At 45.5% G+C, this 19,948-nt stretch overlaps 2 protein-coding genes across 2 annotated transcripts; one reads left to right on the top strand and one right to left on the bottom strand.

Moving 5' to 3' along the window:
- The first annotated feature begins 711 nt into the window (after positions 1 to 711).
- ern2 (endoplasmic reticulum to nucleus signaling 2) lies at positions 712 to 13,789 on the top strand. Its single transcript, XM_036530623.1, has 22 exons — positions 712 to 1,008; positions 4,324 to 4,441; positions 4,536 to 4,569; positions 5,016 to 5,088; positions 5,185 to 5,257; positions 5,427 to 5,549; positions 5,678 to 5,779; positions 6,376 to 6,637; positions 6,758 to 6,836; positions 6,935 to 7,085; positions 7,242 to 7,363; positions 7,455 to 7,631; positions 7,913 to 8,123; positions 8,211 to 8,301; positions 8,789 to 8,978; positions 9,578 to 9,677; positions 10,661 to 10,860; positions 10,978 to 11,125; positions 11,474 to 11,601; positions 11,689 to 11,812; positions 11,900 to 11,967; positions 13,322 to 13,789. The coding sequence occupies exons 1-22, from the start codon at positions 922 to 924 to the stop codon at positions 13,541 to 13,543; spliced, it is 2,883 nt and encodes a 960-aa protein (XP_036386516.1). The 5' UTR covers positions 712 to 921; the 3' UTR covers positions 13,544 to 13,789.
- Positions 13,790 to 14,870: 1,081 nt separating this feature from the next.
- On the bottom strand, positions 14,871 to 19,222 carry plk1 (polo-like kinase 1 (Drosophila)). The gene is made up of 11 exons (XM_036545791.1): positions 18,638 to 19,222; positions 18,028 to 18,196; positions 17,795 to 17,939; positions 17,386 to 17,479; positions 17,079 to 17,298; positions 16,924 to 16,984; positions 16,663 to 16,763; positions 16,487 to 16,564; positions 16,242 to 16,396; positions 15,655 to 15,837; positions 14,871 to 15,203 (listed from the first exon to the last, which is right to left on the bottom strand). The coding sequence occupies exons 1-11, from the start codon at positions 18,998 to 19,000 to the stop codon at positions 14,985 to 14,987; spliced, it is 1,788 nt and encodes a 595-aa protein (XP_036401684.1). The 5' UTR covers positions 19,001 to 19,222; the 3' UTR covers positions 14,871 to 14,984.
- Between the last annotated feature and the right edge of the window lie 726 nt (positions 19,223 to 19,948).

The following is a 19,948-nucleotide window of genomic DNA, read 5'->3' as shown; positions in this document are numbered from 1 at the left end:
CGTTAATCTGCTTGACATAATTTGTTTATAATTCAGGTGAGCCAGAGAAATGTCACATAGGAAACGCTTGTGGCAGTGATCTAACTGAATTCCTGTCATGCTTACCTAAAGGGTAAAAACCCATATAACAGGGTCTCTAATCGTCTAAGAGTACCATTTGTGAAAAGGAGATATTACGAAAAAAGTTATAGTTTTGTAGCGCCAGACATGAATGACATGTGAAGTTAAGGCGCCTCTTCGGTGCTCCATTCAAGTTCAAACTCACATTCACTTCTTTTACAGTCCATTTAATAATGCATCTCTAAACAAACTATTGAAGCCCATTTCTAGTATGATAACTTACAGGGCAAAGGCCACACACATACATATTAAAAGGCTACAAAAAATGAAAACAGAGAGGACTTCCCCTTTCTGTTACAATCTCTATTATTCTCCTCAAAATGGACATTTTGACTATTCAATGTAGTGAAAGCATCTGACATTGTTGTTCCACGTGTCTCAATATGACATCGAGCTCTTTCCAAAATCCCACCCTGCTTCCGTGGTTAGACAGTCCTTCCTTTGGATGTAAAGCTTTCATTTGCAGCGGTTGCTGTCATTCTCACAGAAGTGGGATTGTCCTGTCCTTTAAACAGTTTTGTGTTTCACTTGAGTGACATCACCGGTTCCGTCCCAACACGGAAACGAAGGATGATTGTTGTGATCCCGTGGATTGGTGTGCCACCTCCTGCGTGGGTAACTGTACCTGCGGTGCATGGCAACTTAAATTGAAAATGTCGCGTAGAAGAAGTAATTACACACAATGAGTCGAAAAGGATTAACTGTGGTTCCGGACGATTGGTGATAATTCGAATTTAGATTGCTGATTTACTATTTTTAATGTGACAGAATAAGACTTTATTGGCAATAATTTGAAAACGCATGAAGGACAAACTCTTTCGGAAAATGAAGGTCTTGGAACGATGGCTGCTTTTACTCCTGTTGCTTCTCGGTGGAAACGTTCTTCAGGTAAGCGCTGGAATACAAATAGCTTGAATACAAATAACGTTATATAGCTATAGCGAGGTACTACGCTATGAGTGTTGGCTGCGACATACTGGAGAGGTCTGTTGCCCAAGTGGGACACGAAGTAACTTGCTAGCTATCTGGCGCTGCAGTGAAGTTTACAGATATCGTCTATTTATGGACCCGCGAGAGAGGGATAAGGTTGGAGCCCAGGGAGTCGTGAAATGCTGTGGCTACTCTTATAACTAGCCAGATAGATAGGTAACCACACTAAACTGGGTGTTTTATTTTTGGAAGTAATCAACCATTTATCATTTTCTCATTTGAAGTTACCATGCCAGATACAATTTTTCAAAGTAACTATCGGGAAAGTAAGTTCTAATGCAGTGAGACACATCTCGCCCTTACATCATGTACTGCGTTCGTATTTCCTGAACTGTAGTTGTTTCGGCTGTAATTACATTTCAGTGACACATTGCAAGAGTGGACGTTAAGCATTGTGAGATACGACGAGCTGCATCTAGAGCAAACCGTTCAGCGAATCGCTCGGTGCACTGAAATCGTTCATTATTTTGTGGTCTTGCGCAGGTATAATCGCGGTCCCACCCCTATAACTGCTTGTATTGTTTCCTTTGCTGAAGTGACCAGGTTTTCTTTAGCATGTTATCCGTTTGCACAGTCTTGATCAACAACAGCGCCCTTCATGAGATTCAAACCAACAGCCTTCCAGCTGCAAGCTCAGTTCTTATGCCATGTTTTTCTTCTGTGGTATAGGAGAGTATTGAACATGGCTTTGGTGAGCAAGGAATCTGTATTCCAGTATTGACTCCACAGCATGCAGATCCGAACCATAGCCCTGGCAGGGCATGCTGTGGAGCTGGAGGGGCCTGGCAGTCGTGCACAGTTCTTCACGGGCGGGACATGTTCTCCACCGTGACCCTGAGGTGGTGACAGTCCTGCTCTGGTCTTCTCTTTGTACTGGCCAGTTGCTGGCTGCACAGTCTATGTCAGCAGGAGGCTTTGTGAACAGGAGGGATGCTGGAATCATGATTGCCTGGCAACAAACAACAGGGCTTTGTCTCATTTTCTCTGTGACAATGTGTGAGTGTCTGTGAGTGCTTTTGACTCTGTGTGTGTGTGTGTGTGTGTGTGTGTGTGTGTGTGTGTGTGTGTGTGTGGTGACAGGAAATGTTAACGGCAGATAATGAGTAACAGGGATAAGTAGACAATAGGCATGTATGTTGAGTCATTTTCCCTAACCTTGATGTCTTAGTTCATAGTGTCTGTCACTGTAATGGTATACGGTGACAAAAGGTCAAGCTAATTTTGACCTAGTGATCAAAACCTGCACTTCACAGAAGAGAAATGCACTCAAACAATCCTGCTGACAATCACCTGGAATAAACAATATATACAATCAGTAACCCCTCATTTGTACACCATAATGCTGTGGTTATATGTATTCTCATTAGATTTACCATAGTGTTGTAACTGACAAATAAACCATTTTGGGGAGATAAACAACTTTATTGTTTGCTGGAGATGGTTAAGTTTGGAACCTTTGAAAGATCTAATGTGTATACAGGATGGGGTGAAGCTAAGCTGTGTCTCCTTGTTTGCAAAACGTGCTCCCAGCACTGTGCTGTCCAAATGCTGGGCTGATATCGCCACCCCTTAGTAAGTAAATATGGGTGCGGTACCTTCCAGGGGTTATATATTAGACACTCACCTGCTATGTTGCCTTGAGTTCAAGTTCAGCTCTGGCATGGGCATTGGCTGCCCAGCAAGCGCCAAACTTCATATCATGTATTAATAAAATTCCACGCAGCAAACTGACCGAGACTGGTTTTATGCCTGCAGCCTGTATATGGTTTATATTAATGGAGCTCACTGATGAATTGGGAGTTGCTATGGAGTGGGAGGGAATAAAGCTATGAGGGAGACCTGACCAGTTTCACGAGGGAAGACAGGGTCACCCTGAGGGCCTGAAGGAAGGAAGGGACATGCAGTAATTTATAGCTGTCCCATGCTTGCACACTGGGTTCTCCTTGAAAAGTTGCGCCTAAAGTTAAAACGCATATGTGGGGCTTTTTGGCAGAGGGCTGGCATCTGAGCGGCTGCCCCTGGCTGTCAGATGGTCCTCTACAGTCACACTAAACCAGCTGAACTGTGGGATGGGCAGCTGCCTCTCTCTGAAATCTGACAATAAGGATAGATCTCTCTCCTCTCTCTCTCTTTCCCTAAGACATAGGTATAGAAAGAATGAGGTGAAACATAAGCATAACTGGATGCTGCTACTGTTTCTATCATTACAGTTAATCTATATTATTTTCATTCTGTTTATTTAATCTTCAGGTTTATGTGAAATCAAAGATGAATGGTGCTGATGCCAGTGCAAATTAAGTACATTTTGAACCTTTTAAATATCGATTCCAAAAGTGCCTTTTTCTTAAGGAGGACTGCTATAACAGAACTGCTGGAGCATTTGAGGCGATTGGTGCTTTTGCAGTTTTACTTGTCCTTTACAATTGTAGGTTTGGTAGACAGTAATGTAATGGGGTATGTCTGCACATGCCTTTATGCTGAGTTCAGTCTTAGTGTGAAGTGGCCGCTCCCGGATCATTGGGAAGGGAGGGAAAGTGCCTGTGATCCAGGATATCCTGCTGAATGTACACACAGTGCCAGTAACGGCCGTGCTCACTGGAAACGTGCTCCAGCTTTGCACAGTGAATCACCTCGGTGTAGTTTGATCTGTTCTGATGATAAAGTGGTCGTCTCTCATGCAGCACCTGCCTAGGGTACTATAATGCAGAGCTGTCTGAGGTGTTCCCTCAGCCTGAAAATCAGCAGCCTCTAGTCACTTTCATTGCTCTGGCAGCCTGTGTTGGATGGCAGCCTGGGATGTGCGTTTCAGCACTGTGGATGTCTCCATGTTTTCACGATGTTCTGGAGGCTATTTATTCGGGGAGAAGTGAGACCGCAATCGGTATTCTAACAGACATGCCTCAAGAGCAAACGGACACATTCCAGTTCAGCAGGTAATACAAGAAAAGATGTGATGAAAAGAGCATTTGAATACCTCAAGCAGTCTGGAGGCCAGGAGTCACGTTTCCTAATGGCTGGGAGAGAATGTGCAGAATCACTGTTTTTCTTCACCCATTTTCCCCACACTGAAAACTGCACTGGCTTGACTGGCATGACCAAGTTTCCCCAAACACAGTATGGAAGAAAATGTTTGCTGAGTCTGCAGGTGTCAAGCAACATGAATAAGAAAAGGGTTCCTGCTAACTGGCTTTCTTGTACCCCCTGTCTCTGTAGTGTGAGGCGGGGAGCTCGGTCACCTTGCCGGAGTCCCTGCTCTTTGTGTCCACTCTGGACGGCAGCCTGCATGCGGTCAGCAAGCAATCCGGGGACATTAAGTGGACACTGAAGGAAGGTCAGTTAATCGTGCCCTACACTTTCACATGTGATGATACCGCCCACACACATGGCATTCCATCATTAAAGACTCTATCCTGACTTTCTTTCAGACCCCATCATTCAAGTCCCGGTCTACCTATCTGAGTAAGTGTGTCTGCCCCATTAATGCTAGTGGCGCAAGAGGTGGCATAACCTGCAGCATCAGAGTTCAAGAATCATTCACACTGATAACACAGTCACATTACATTACATTACTGGCATTTAGCAGATGCTCTTATCCAGAGCAGTTACATAGGTTACAATTTTTTACATGTTATACATTTATACAGCTGGATATTTACTGAGGAAATTCTGGGTTAAGTACCTTGACCAAGGGTACAATAGCAATGCTCCAGCAGGGAATCGAACTGGCAACCTTTCGGTTACAAGCCCTGCTCCTTACCACTAAACTACATTGTAGCCAGTTCACAGTAGTGAGTGCATGTGGATTATTAAGTGTGGAAAATCAATTGTTTGGATTACATAATTGATTGAATGATTAATTGATTGGTTATATCTAACAATGACAAGCTGTACTGTGTTCTGCCCAGACCCGGCTTCCTCCCGGACCCTAACGATGGCAGCCTGTATGTACTTGGAGGCAAGAACAAGGAGGGCCTGATGGTGAGTGTAGGTTAGTGAGCTGGAGGGTGTTGGGGCAGGAGAGGGCTCATTTTCTGTGCAAGAGGTCATCATTTCCTGGTGTCTGTCCCCATGCAGAAACTGCCCTTCACCATCCCAGAGCTGGTACAGTCGTCTCCCTGCAGAAGCTCCGATGGAATACTCTACACAGGTGTGCACGTCTGGGACTAGTGGTGCAGGTCTCACCTGCCCAAGCACATTCTGTATGTCAAGAATGCCTCTCTTCAGAGTATTGGTGTGTTTGTGTGTGTGTGTGTATGTGTACGTGTGTGTTACGTGTATGTGTGTTAGTTCCTGACTCTGTGTCTGTGTGTGTACAGGAAAGAAGCAGGACACGTGGTTCGTGGTGGACCCTCAGACCGGTGAGAAACAGACCAGTCTGACCACCGGCTCCTCTGATTCCGTCTGCCCCTCTGCACCCTTGCTGTACATTGGCCGCACAGGTCAGCCCCGACCCCCTGTTTCTGGTCCGTCAGCTCGCACTTTCCCCGGCCTGCATCACAGCTGAGTAGGCCATGTGCCTGGGGGATATCTGTACACCATGTCCTTACTGTCTGTCATGTGTCTGCAGAGTACATGATCACAATGTATGACACCAAGACGAGGGAGCTGCGCTGGAATGCCACCTACAATGACTACTCAGCCCCTCTGTATGATGAGAAATATGATTACAGTACGTCCTCCCTGACAACAGCTTGTGTAGTGCAGTTACGTTACATTACTGTCATTTAGCAGACACTCTTATCCAGTGACTGGCATAGGTTTTTTACACATTGTCCATATATACAGCTGGATATTTGCTGAGGCAACTCTGGGTTAAGTACCTTGCCCAAGGGTACAACAGCAGTGCCCTAGTGAGGACTGAACTAGCAACCTTTCGGTTACAAGCCCTGCTTCTTACCGCTATGCCACACTGCCACCAGTTAGTGCCAATCAGTTTCTCATATTTCAGTAATGTAGTATTAACCCCTTCGTAGACTTGGAATACATGGGCAGATTGTTGTATGGGCAGCAATGAAGAAGACCCGTTGAAACTCAGCTGTAGCAGCTTTGGTCGTTTGTCTCATTTAACTGTGAAGCAGTAACTTTGGTGTTAACTCACAAAAATGGAGAGACATGTTTAACTTGTGCCTTAGCAATCTGGAGGCTTCATAGCCAGTGAGAAAATGAGCGAGGGAACACAGAGCATTAGAGGCGGAGTTCAGTATGGGGTGCTCTTTTTCTGCAGCGTGCTTCTGTGTGTGACTGTGTTTTCTGCGTTCGGAGCAGAGATGGCGCACTTCACCTCCAGCGGGGACGGCCTGGTGGTGACGGTGGACAGGGACACGGGCGACGTGCTGTGGATGCAGAACTACGGCTCGCCGGTGGTGGGCGTGTACCTGTGGATGCAGGACAGCCTGCGGCGCGCCCCGCACCTCAACCTGGCCATGGAGACCCTGCGCTACCTCACCTTCACCTCCCAGCACGTCCACACCATGAAGTGGAGCTACCAGTTCGTCAAGGAGCAGGCCAGCACCAAGACGCAGCTCGTGTAAGGGAGGCGCGCTCACGGGGAGCCGGGAAGAGGGAGGATGGGCATTGAGCCTCTTAGGTTGTAGGACGTGATCAGCGGAAGTCATGCTCACGGTCGCTTTGTGTTTGTCTCTCTCAGCCCTACCCTCTACGTGGGAAAGCTGGACTCCCATTTCTATGCCTCTACATCGCTGGTCCACGAGGGCGTGTCTATAGTGGTGAGTGTCGCTGTCTTCACTCATGACCTGCCTCAGCGTCTCAGTGGCATGACCTGTGTTCATGTCTGTTTCTACCTTTCCCTGTGTCCCCTCTGTAGCCACGCGGGCTGACGCTGGCGAGGATTGAGGGGCCAACAACAGAGGAAGTGACAGTTAGGGAGAGGGGCGAATGTGAGATCACGCCCAGCACGGATGTAAAGTACCCCCCAGGAAGCACCCAGACCCTGCACAACCAGTGGCTGCTCATCGGTATGCCCAAGACCACCAGTCAGATATTGCTGTCAGGATGAACCTCATCAAGTGAGAGGACACTTCTGTTTCTGACAGGGCTAATGTGATTACTGTGTGTGTGTGTGTGTGTGTGTCTGTACATTGTGTGTGTGGGTGTTTGTGTGTTTGTTCCAGGTCATCATGAGCTGCCCCCAGTGGCTCACACCACTATGCTGCGGGGTTTTCCAGAGAGCCTTCAGCGTTCAGGAGATGCTGTCATCCCTCCTCGGTCCTCAACACGGGCACCCTTTCACCCTGTAAGTCCCACCCCCACCCCAAACCCACCTCCCGGTCCTCACCACCATTCAGCGCCATGGCAGTGCTTTTACAACCTGTGTCATTCCTCAGTTCCTGGCAGTGAAGAAGGGCAGGGAGCCTCCGCCAGTGGACCGCAATGCCCGGCCTGCTGCCATGCCGCCCCTGACGGCCATTCTGCCTGAGAGCCTGACCCAGGACCCGCTCACCCTGGCGGTGCTCACTCTGCTGCTGGGGGGCTGGCTGGTCTTCGTGCTCACATACCCTCGGGTGAGGTTCAGCAGGCTGGATGTGTGACTGCCCCCTGCAACATGTGTGTGTGTATGTGTGTGTGTGTGTGTTTGTGTGTGAGTAACCCATGTACATCTGAGACTTCTGTGTGTGTTGTATTTGTGTGTGTGTCTATGACTGTGTATGTGTGCGTCAGTGTGTGTGTGTGTGTGTGTGTGTGTGTGTGTGAGACGTGTGTGTGTGAGACCTGTGTGGGAGACCTGTGTGAGTGACCTGTGTGTATATCTGTTATCCCAATGTGTGTGCCTCTGGTCCCTCAGCGCATGGCCCATCAGGAAAAGGTGCAGAGACAGCAGCTGGAGGAGGCCCTGGAGTCCAGGCTGCAGCATTTGCAGACCCAGCAGAGTGTCACCTCCCCCGCTGACGCTCCGACCCCTCGCAGCAGCACCGACTCTGCCAGAAACAGCTTCTCCAATGGCTCCGGACCCCTGGGGTCACCACAGACAGCAGCAGAGCCCCTCCAAGCTGCGGGTGAGAGAGTGGGGAGTCGAGCCGCCTGTCAGTCACTCCACTTGCCTTTGTGTGGTGCCAGTGCCTCGGTATGTTTGTGTGTTGCAGAGGGACAGCCTCAGGAGGTGGAGGTGGGAAAGATCTCCTTCTGCCCAGCTGAGGTGCTGGGGCACGGGGCCGAGGGGACCTTCGTCTTTCGGTGAGCCCTGCGATGGAAAGATACGGCAGTGGTTGGAAGCACTCTGTGTGTGTGCGTGTGTGTGTGTGTGTGTCTATTTTTCAGATTATCAGTGGGTTTTGGTCAGGGTATGTGTGTGTATCTGTTCGTTAGGTTGTGAGATGGTGTGTGCACGTATGAGTGGTATTTGTTCATCAGGTTGTGAGTGTGTGTGTTATTCAGAGTGTGTTTGTCAGGTAGGTTGAGAGTGTGTGCGTGTATCTGTTTGTCGAGTTGTGAGTGTGTGAGTGCATATATGTATCTGTTTTTCGGGTTGTGAGTGCGTATGTGCATTTTTTTGTGAGGTTGTGCATGTGTGTGTTATTCAGGGCATGTGGTTGTATTTGTTTGTCAGTCAGGTTGTGAGTGCGTATGTGTATCTGTCCGTCAGGTTGTGAGTGCGTGTGCGGGTGTGTGTACCCATCTGTCAGGTGGGGTGAGGTGAGGTGCACTGTGCGTCCCTCTGCAGGGGTCATTTCGACGGGCGGCGGGTGGCAGTGAAGCGGATCCTGCCCGAATGCTTCGATTTCGCGGAGAGGGAGGTGCAGCTCCTGCGTGAGTCCGACGAGCACCCCAACGTCATCCGCTACTTCTGCACGGAGCGCGACCGGCAGTTCACTTACATCGCCATCGAGCTGTGCGCTGCCACGCTGCAGCAGGTGAGACGTGGAGGAGATCACACCGTTACCCCGAAATACCCTGAACCCTAACTCAATCCCTGCCCCCCTAACACCTGCTACCTCTGGGATTTGATACTTATTGTACATATAGTAATGTGATGTATTTTGCATTATGTGTTCTAGTGACTGATGTATCGTAGTGTACTTGGCTACTGCTGCTTAGTAAGGTTGCACAAGTTAATTTGTGGTAGGGTTTGAATGGTGTTGTACTCACACTGACTGGTCTGAGTGTTGTTAGCCTGGTCTGACACTGTTGCTCTTTAAATTGAACAGATACAGTTCTGTTCTGTTGTGTTGGAAGTCGCTCTGGATAAGAGCGTCTGCTAAATGCATGTAATATAATGTAATGTAATGTAAACTACCTTGCACTACCCCCAACTCCCTTAAACTACCCTAAACTACCGTAAACGTCCCTGCATTACCCTAAACTACCCAGACTTATGCTGAACTACCCTGACTTAACCTGAACTATTCTAAACTACCTTTAGCTACACTTGCTTTCATTTCATTCACCCGTTGACAAAGAATGAGCGATGATCAGGTTGGCAGTGTTCTGAGGTGCTGTCTGTTGTGTGCAGTTTGTAGAGGATCCAGAGTGTCCTCACTCCAGCCTGGACCCTGTGACCCTCCTGCAGCAGACCATGTGTGGCCTGAGTCACCTGCACTCTCTCAACATTGGTGAGCTGCGTTTTCAGTGCCTGGGGGGCATGGTTAGTTAGTTAGTAAACTCTGTTATCACTACATGGGGAAATTCAGTTGGCACTATTTCACACCATACAGATATTACATACATTGTGCAAAATAATAAAGACATTTGTTACAAGTGAGAATACAACAATATTTGCTGCTGTACTCATAAGAGCAGACTAAGCAGGCCATACCAGAAAGTAACTTTGCAATTTGTAGTGCTCATTGTAAGATCTGTTTATGGTTGGAAAAAAAAAACAAGTCATTTTGTTTGCCATCAATATTTCATAGAGTTCGCCCACCCAAATCAGACTTGTCCCAGTGACCTTGTTTGTTGTTATCTCTCAACACATTCCAGTGTGTTTTGTTCCTGCGCATGCATTTCCATAGGAATAAATAAGATCAAAATCTGATATTGCTGAATGATAGAGTGGAAGAATAATTTCAAGAAGTACCTTTAAGTAATTTAGCCTTCTCAGAAAATACAATGGTGGTATGGCAACTTGTGAAATTCTTCAGTTTCGGTTTAAGAGTTTTTATACTGTCATGCATTCAGTTGGTTCAACTTTTATAGTTGTCAGGTGAACACCAACAGTGTTGAAACCAGTCACCATGTCTTTGGTTTTGACATTAATCTTCCAGAAGTTTCTCCTGCACAAAGTTGTAAAACTCAAAGTCTCATCTGAAAAGCAAGCAAATGATGATTGGCGTTAACACCACAGTCCAACAATAGCTGTGTCTTCAGCATATTTGATAAACATACTTAATAAACTAGTGCACGAGTGTGAGTGCCCTGCAGTTGTTAGAATACAGTGTGTACAGGACAGGAGATAAAATGCAGCCTTGGGATGTGCCTGCATATGTATACTATAAGGAAGACAAGGTCAAATTCAGATTGACTTGTTGACAGTTGTATTCAGTGTGTTGGTGTGCCTTTTCTAGTCCTTAGCCGTTCAGCTGGTTTCCTTCCACAGTGCACCGGGACCTGAAGCCTCGGAACATACTGCTGTCCATGCCAGGGCCACGGGGCAAGGTGCGGGCGCTGATATCCGATTTCGGTCTGTGCAAGAAGCTGCCGGCGGGGCGGCACAGCTTCAGCCTGCGCTCAGGGATCCCTGGCACCGAGGGCTGGATCGCCCCGGAGGTGCTGCTCGACCCGCCTAAAGACAACCCGGTGAGGCTGGAGAAGGGGGCAGGGCTGCCAAACACAGACACAGACAGGCGGAAAGTGTGTTTCCCAAGCAGTTTCAGAAGCACAGAACTGACAGCTACCTCTTGTTCTTCCTTTCAGACCAGTGCGGTGGACATCTTCTCTGCAGGATGTGTTTTCTACTATGTGGTCTCTAAGGGGCAGCATCCATTCGGTGACACTATTCGCCGACAGGCCAACATCCTGTCGGGAGCTTACAGCCTTGACCACTTCATGGAGGACCTGCATGGTGAGAGTTGTTACGCAGCTCTTTGGTGCTTTTCTGGTTATATGCATTGTGTGACAGCCAGCAACGAAGGGATCCGAGTTTCCTCCACAACGGTGGGTCTTTGGTTTTACCTGGTTCAGAGGAAAAAGTGCCCCCTGCTGGCAATACCCCCACCACTGACACTTTATGCATGTGGAACATGGTAAAATATGCATGGAGCTTAATAAATACTTTTTTGATTTAAATTTTTCGATTGATAACGAAAGCTTTTGCCAATGCCCTTATGTTGAAGTGCACCAATAGTCCATCGTACTCCCAGGGCGATGACAGAGGGTTTTGAGGTTAACCATGTATCTTTCTCTGAATCAGATGATGTCATCGCAAGGGACTTGATTGAGAGCATGATCAGTGCAGACCCGCAGTCCCGTCCCTCCACGGCCTGCATCCTCAAGCATGCCTTCTTCTGGAGTCCAGAGAAGCAGCTGCAGTTCTTCCAGGTCTGAGACACGTGCGCTTACAGCCAATATCCCAGAGGTGTGTACGGGTACGCACAGATTCTGAGGGTGTCTGTGTGTGTGCTGCAGGATGTCAGTGACCGGATAGAGAAGGAGCCGGCGGAGAGCCCTATTGTGGTGAGGCTGGAGACGGCGGGCAGGGCTGTGGTCAGGACCAACTGGAGGATGCACATCTCTGTCCCTCTTCAGACAGGTGCGTACAGGGGACCGACGGGTGGTGACAGAGCTGTGGACCAGCCTCAGGCAGGGTGACCTGATGTAATCTTTGTCCCTCCCCCAGACCTCAGGAAGTTCCGCACTTATAAAGGCAACTCAGTCCGGGACCTGCTGAGGGCCATGAGAAATAAGGTGAGCAAAATAATCTGAAATTTCCATTCATTTATCTACAACAACAGAGGACATGAATGAGGTGGAACCCTGTTAGTCAGCATGCAGTCCTAAAAATGACTATTTCTGTGACCGCTTCCTCACCAATTTGTTTTTAAGAGTTACGGTAACTTGTAGGGAATTGACTTCAGTGAAATTTTTAACCTTTTAAATTAGACAAATTTTAAAGGTCATTATACTGAGACATGTTAAAGATGGCCCACATTTCTATTTCCTAAGTAACACCAAAACACCCTGTTACAATGCCAGAAATGGACCTAATTTAAACTAATTTCTTGGGAAATATGTGAATAGTTAATTTCTGATCCTTTACATTTTTACTTTACATTGAAAAGCATATGTTCATTAAATAAGCACTTGATTACACAAAATGCTAAATTGTAGAACTTCTGCACAGCTTTAGATCAATCACAGTATGTGGATATTGTTGCGACATTTCATCCTAATTAAAATAGAAAGACAAGGAGAGGTGCCAAAATGGAGGAGATTATCAATCAGCATTTCAGGTGATCAGTAGGGTCTTATCAATCATCACATAATATTGGGTATACCAAACCAGACTGCCTAAATGGTATAAATAATTTTTATTATATTAGCTATAGGACCTGATTGGTCCCAGATGAATCATTTAATCTCCCTTTTATTTATACTAACAGTAATGAATCTCCCAATTCTGTTATCTGTTTTCTTGTTGTGATGTCAGCATCACATTTTATGTCTTTGTAGAATACAGAACTAAAAGGCTGTAAGTTCTTGCCTATATTCTTCTTTTCATTTACAATAGTGTGGACATTCCAGCATTTCTAGTTTGTTCCTATTATTCCTATTATTCCTTGGAGACAATCTTAATATTATATAAATATTGCAGTTCATTTTTTAGCTTTTAAAGGCCAATCTGTGTACAAGATGGAATTGTATCATGATCGCTAGACATGTACCTGGCTAAGTAAATGCATTGTGGCTTTATGCTTGGAAGAAAATGGCACTTAACTATCAAATGTTATGTGCCCCATCTTTCCTTATAATCTCTATAGCCATGCTGCTTATATTAATGGTAGGGTCAAATATGAAATGTTTTGGGCTGCTGGTACACTTGAAGCACTCTTCTCCACCTTGCCACAACTGCAGCTCTAGGATTTCCTGCTCCAGCCTGAAAATGGTAAAATTGAGGGGACACATTGTTAAAGTGACTGACTTCAAAAACTCACAGCAGTTTTGTGCATTTCCTCAATGTTAGAAATATGTGCTAATACACAGCTGTAGGTCTCTGCGGTGCGGTGTGTGAGTAGTGACTGTGCCCTCTCGTGTTCAACAGAAGCACCATTACCATGAGCTCCCTGCGGAGGTGCAGGAGACTCTGGGGGAAGTCCCAGAAGGCTTTGTGCACTACTTCACCTCACGTTTCCCTCGTCTGTTACTGCACACTCACGGCGCCCTGCGTGTCTGCGCTCATGAGCGACTCTTCCACCCCTACTACCCCCCGCCAGACCCCGGGCCCTGCAAGGGTGCAGCCTTGTCATGGGAGATCCCTTGTTGAGACTACTCCTAAAGAGAGAGGCACCCCCTTTCTGCTTCGCCCCAGCTCTCCCTCTGTGAACCAACCAGACCTGTGGAAAACATCAGTATGGATCGACTCGCACTGTGACCGTGTTTACACACACCGGCAATGCCTTAGTCATAGGGGTAAATGAGCTGCACTGAACTGTTATGGTCTCGAGGGCCTCAAGCATTTGAGTTCATTTTGTAAATTATTTTTTAAAAGAAAATGATTTTTTGCATTTGAATTTTTATCAAAACTTGACAAAAGACCATATTTTTAAAATTCTAATAAACTATTATTTAAAAGCATATTTAACAGCCAAAGGAAAATATTAAAACTTTTTACACTGGATTAGGCAAAAAACAAAGGGAGACAGCCCTTAGTCCCTGATGGCATGTACCAAACGGTTGCAACCCGAGAATGTTATAATGTCCTGTATTGGCGTAGTTTTCAGGCTTAAGTTACTTAAAATGGATCTTGGCATGGTTTTTAAAAATATATCATTACTGATAAAATTACAACTACATAACTTTAATATACTGTCTTGCACAACTTATGGAAAGGCAGAACAATCTATATTTCAAGTAGTAAAGTACTCTTAATGACCTCTTTTCATGAAGCAATTTTAAAGATCCTTAAGGGTGAAATCAATCATAAGATCTTTTGTATGCTTTAATGCTTCAATTTAGCAGTCCACTGTTGCAATTTGACTTGTTACAGCCTATGAGTTACTAGGACAGATGAGAAAAGCATTAAGTGACTGCTGTCATTTAATATTTAAAGTATTTTATCCAATGGCCCAAAATGTGGAAAGGGCACATTTGCCACCCTACTGAGCATAAGAGATATTTTTGTACAGATTTTTGAATAGCACTGGGGATACTTTTATACCGGTTTTTGGAATAAATATGTTGCAAAGCCTAATGAGTGACAATGGTTTGTACTGTTCAAAGAATGTGCCAAATATCAGTCATCAAAAACTTAAACATCAAAAGGTTCTTTATTTACTGGGAATATATTTAAAGATTTAAAAACTCATCTTGTAAACATACAATTATCTCTCTATTCAGGTATTCAGGATTTTGTACAGTGGAGTTTTGTACAAGAAAGACAAAACCAACATTAAACACCCACAAAATTCTGTGCAAGCATACAGAGCATACACATGATACAATTCCTCACCCTTGATTGGAGCAGTCAATTGTTATTTGATCATTTGCACCGAGAACAAAGACAATACAAATAGAGTGTACTGATACAGACTCCTACATTGTAAACTTGTTTCCTTTAAAATAAATTCAAGACAAGTTTGTGGGGAGGAAAAAAAAAACCAATAACCCTTTGGCCAAGCAGTAGTTTTGCAGACATTTATAGGAGTTAAAGAATAAAATGGAGGTGGGGAGGCTGCTATGTACAGGATGTGTGTGCAGTACAGGGATCAGGCACGTTCTGGTTCTGTCACAGCTTTGCGAGCAGCAGAGGACTTGCAAGCCAACAGTTTCTCCACCATGGTGCGAGCGTAACGCAGCCGGCTGGCCAGCTCCTTACAGCACCCAAACTCTTCGATCATGCTCATTTTGTAGGTGCGGAAGTCTCTCTTTTCGTCAATGTACGTCACCGCCCCCATAAGTGGGCACAGGATGAGCTTGGTGTGGTCCTGTTTGGAGGAAAGGAACAGTGAAAACAAATGAAGCTTTATTCTTGTAAAGACTCCTTCCTTTCAGGCTGTCAACGCAGACCCTCCAGAAAGGAAGAGTAAGGGCCTTTTCAAAAGACAGCAATTCTGTCAAGTGTTGCTTGTATATGAACAAACATACAAGATTTAGCTTCCTATTTCTTCCATGATATGGACACTGTAGAAAAGTTGCATGTACTACATTTCATTTGAAAGTCTGGAAAGTTTCTATTGATCTTACAATACTAGTTAATAAATTTCCAAATTTAGGCTCTAAGAAACTTCTACCTTCACTTCATATTATTTAAAGACACTGTCTGAAAACACAAGCTTTTGTTCAACCTTAGAGATTATAATTATGATGCACTCTCCAGATAACCCACATTGAGTGGGTTTGTCAGCGGCATGTCCTATGGTGGGAGCAAAATCTCACCTCGAAGAAGTTTATCTGTACGGTGCCATTGCTGAGGTGCAGCACGATGGCGCTCTTGGTGCGGAACCAGTGGCGCATGTAGGGCAGGCGAGCCAGCTCGTCTCCGTCCCTCGGAGTGATGTTGGCCCCGGCCTTCAGCAGGTGCTCACTCATGTAGTTACGGAAGTATTTCAGCAAAGTGATCTGAGGAGCAGAAGGGCAAGGGTCAGCTCCCACCATTACACAGGAGAGGCAGTGAAACCTAACACAGTTAACTGTGAAGATTAAAGAGACACATGCTTATGTTCTACTGCATGGCTGTAACATAAGTATGGTTGCTATCAACTTCATTCAGAAAGTGAGAAGCTTCACACAGCCATCAAGAGTGGGATCAGCCATCAAGCATCAGCATGTGCCATCAAAACTTAAGTTCAAAATGTATTATAATTTGAAATAAATGTGTACGATTCCTTCAACTGCAATGTATTGACCTATTCCACAGTATCAGAGCTGCTTCAAAGCCACACCCAACTATTGCTGTTTGAAATGAAGTCAAACCTATTTGAGTTCTGCAAACTACTGCCTGTTGGTGTGTTCTTAAGACCAACCTTCTTGGCGAGGGATGAAGGGTAGGACCGCACACTGAGATAGGACTCTGCAGCATTCCTGTCAATGTACTGCAGGCTGTCCCCATCATCATACATGATGAGTCTTGTGGAGTCATTGAAAAGCACACCCACACTGTTGTCGCACAGCTGGTATCCTGTACAAAAAAAAGTCAGTCACTACTCCTACAATGCTGAGAATAGGAAAATTACTGAATGTTGATGTGCCAGAAAGAGACTAATCTTACCCAGGCCATATTTATCCGAGTAGTCTACCCACTTGCTGATCCAGAAAATGGGATTGCAGGCAGGATCCTCAGCCTCTTCTACAAGAGTCAAAGCAGCAATTTATATCATTTACAATGAGGGTATACAGGAAAAAGGAGTTTACACAGCCATGTGAGATTTAAAACCCTTTGATTACCTTGTCGAATTAGGGCTCTGTCTGAGGGCTTGGCCGCATTTACGCTGCTGAGCTGCTGTAGCATGTCAGACAAATGGCAATCCATAGCCTCAGACCCTTCCCTGCAAAGGAGGACAGCCTCAGTGTTGTAGGACTAACATGTCTTAAGAAAAACCTTTTCCCCAATTGTATTTTAGAACAAATGAGCAATTGTGTATCTGGTCAACTTCCCAAGAAATGATTAATAGACCTGTCAGTTACAATCAACTTTCACAAGCTCACCTGAGCTGGGGCTCCTCCTTCGGATCTACCTTGCCCATCTTCTCTATGGGACCCTCAGTCCCTGCAGGAAATGGAATGTAAAGATCCCTGAAGACCGGGCCAGGACAGAGCCACAGGCTAAAGCACGGTAAGGCAAGGCGCAGTGGTTGCTGTACCTTTGTTGAGAGCAGAAAGGGGTCTGCGCTGACTAGGCTCCAGAGAGCTAGGTGCGATGGAGAAGCGAGGGGGCACCGTGAGGCAGGTGGTGGGAAGGCGGAGAGGGATGTAACCCGATGTGAAAAACTCGTCCGTTAACAGGTCGCCGATGGTGGGCCGCAGGGTGGGGTCAGCTTGCAGCATCTTCCTGATCAGTGAAGCTGCTACAGGGTTGATGTGCTGAGGGTTCGAGAATATGACGGAGATTACAGAGTGCTGACAAGAGAAAGGAAATACAGCACATGCAGCTGGTGTGCATCAGCTCACCCGTGGGATTGCGTAGTCATTCTTCTTGATTCGGATATATGTTTCCTTCAGGCAGGATGTCTCAAATGGAGGTTTGCCAACCAGCAACGTGTAACTGAGAAGGAAGAATTACAATTTAACGGGACTAATCATTTCACTCATCTGATTGCTCTATAATTGTATTTATATAATTTCTCACAAATCTAACGAGTTTCAATGACAGAAAAATGTATGCAGTTCGAGAGTACCAATCTGATTCATAACACTAACTCCTGACTTAAATCGCTACGGCAAAGTATCTGACAATCTTAAACTGTTAACGGTGTGGAAATTTTGAATGAACAATGACCATGGAAAAAAAAATTCTTCAAGTACAGGCCATCCGAGAGCATGCATTTATGTTCTATTAGCCCACATTGCCCATGCTTACAGAATGCAGCCCAGTGACCAGATGTCCACCTCGAAGCTGTGACCCTTCTTGCACAGAACCTCCGGAGCAATGTAGTTGGGTGTCCCACACAATGTCTTCTTCCTCTCACCATCAAACTCAATCTTCGTAGCTAAACCGAAGTCACCTGGTAAGAGAAATGGCAAGTTATTTCTATGCAAAAAAGAGGACATGGCAGTGAGGGTAAAAAAAGTGTTTTAGCCAACTGAACTCACCTATCTTGACCTCCATGTCATCGTTCAGAAAGAGATTGCCCAGTTTGAGATCCCTGTGGATGACTCTGTTGTTGTGAAGATACTGGCATCCCTGAATAGTTTGCCTCATGTAGTATCGTGCCTCTGGCTCTGTCACCGCCTTCCTCCTCTTGTGCAACTCCAGGAGAGACTAGTAGGCAAAGTGAAACGTTTTACACTCTGCAATACATCCACAGAACTGCCAACAGAAGTGATGTTATTATAGTGCATAAAAACTACGATCCAACAGCTTTCCCTGTCCTAGATGAAAGTCTAAAGTTAATCTAGCTGGGTGACGGGATGTTTATCGGAAACAAGAATGCCGTCCCTTTAAAATATTAAAACGCTGACTCAACACGAGCGCCAGAGGTGCTAACGGTGGCTAGCCACATTAGTACATGGAACGCCGTTAGCTATGGTCAGCCTGGGTTCAGCGTCGCACACTTCTGCTTTAGCTAACCAATAGGTGAGCCTGTTAAAACATTCGACCATTATTTTCACAGCCGGCGAGCACACTTTAATCAACTTAACTAGGTAATCTTGGCGATGTCTCACTTAACTAGTTAGCCACCGCAACGGGAAAAATGCTCACCCTCCGCCGGCAGATCTCCAAAACCACATAGACGAAGTCGTCGTCTTCGAAAAAACCGTGGAATCCCACCACATGCGGGTTATCAAGGCTCTTATGGATAGTGATCTCCATGGACATTTTCTCCTTCTGATGAGGTTTGAGCAGCAAAGATTTTGGGACGACCTTGCCAGCGAAAACTTCCTTAGTGTCCATATCTGTGATTTCGTAACATTTAGCAAAACCACCTTTTCCAAGAAAACGTCCCCTCATATACCTCTTCATGGTCCGCGGATCCACCAAGATGTCGGGGATCTCTTTCAGAGGTGCCGATTTGGGATCAGCATGTGCCGACGGCTTCGTCGCCTTTGCTATTCCTGCGCTCATTTTGAAGAGGTAGAACTCCCTTCAGGTTACTACCTAGCTACTGAAAATCACCCGGGAAAATAAATAAAAAGAAACCTGCGAACAATGTCTTTGATGACAATGTTGACTAGCTACCTTCTATAAGGTCGCCAGGTAATGCAAATTCCAAACGTAACGTTATGTGCGACCTTGCTAGCCAGATTAGCTGTTCACCTCAAAAAATGTTAAATTCGAATAAAAACTCTTACGGTATGAATGCAATCGTCGAGGACACATGTGCAAAACAAATTCTTATATTGTGCCGCATGTGTACCAGCTTGCTAAATTTAAAATGCAAAATTATACAAATTCCACACGTTTCTTCCGTCGCTATTTGTGGTGTTGCTTCTGGCCCTTCTTTCTCTTTGACAACACTGACTACTGCAACATTTCAAATCCTGCTCTGTTCGTTAGAAGCTCACATGATTGGTCCGCTCGATTTGAATTCCAAGCCGCGACTGCAAAGCAGCATGGGAGCGGAAAGCAAAGATAATGTCGTTAATGGGGTGTATGCATCCTACGGCGCTTCCTTATTCGGCTAAAGTAGGTGGAATTATCAAGAGGTCAGGAGCTAGAGAGTTCCGGTTAGATAAACAAGCTGCTCTATGAGGTAGACATATTTTTACACGTAAAGTACGATATCTTAAAATATAAATTATCTCTAAATTTAAACGTCCTATCTTTAAAAATAACTTTATTAGTACTCGACAACGCTTTAAAGCAAATCCGAAAAGTCTACGTGAAACTGTGCTTCCTAAATAGCGATAGATTATGCTTTAAAGAAAAACACAAAAACATATTTTATGGACCATTTAAACATGCTATTGTCACCACGGTGACACACTGATATATACAGCATTTATCAGGATAGACCTACGAGTAACGTAGACAGTGTTAGACAGCACATTAAAATCACAATATTGTGTTCCT

Source organism: Megalops cyprinoides, chromosome 1 (genome assembly GCF_013368585.1).
Source record: "Megalops cyprinoides isolate fMegCyp1 chromosome 1, fMegCyp1.pri, whole genome shotgun sequence".
NCBI lineage: Eukaryota > Metazoa > Chordata > Actinopteri > Elopiformes > Megalopidae > Megalops > Megalops cyprinoides.
The sequence above is the reverse complement of the archived record's forward strand: the minus strand, read 5'-3'. Positions and strand labels throughout refer to the sequence as shown.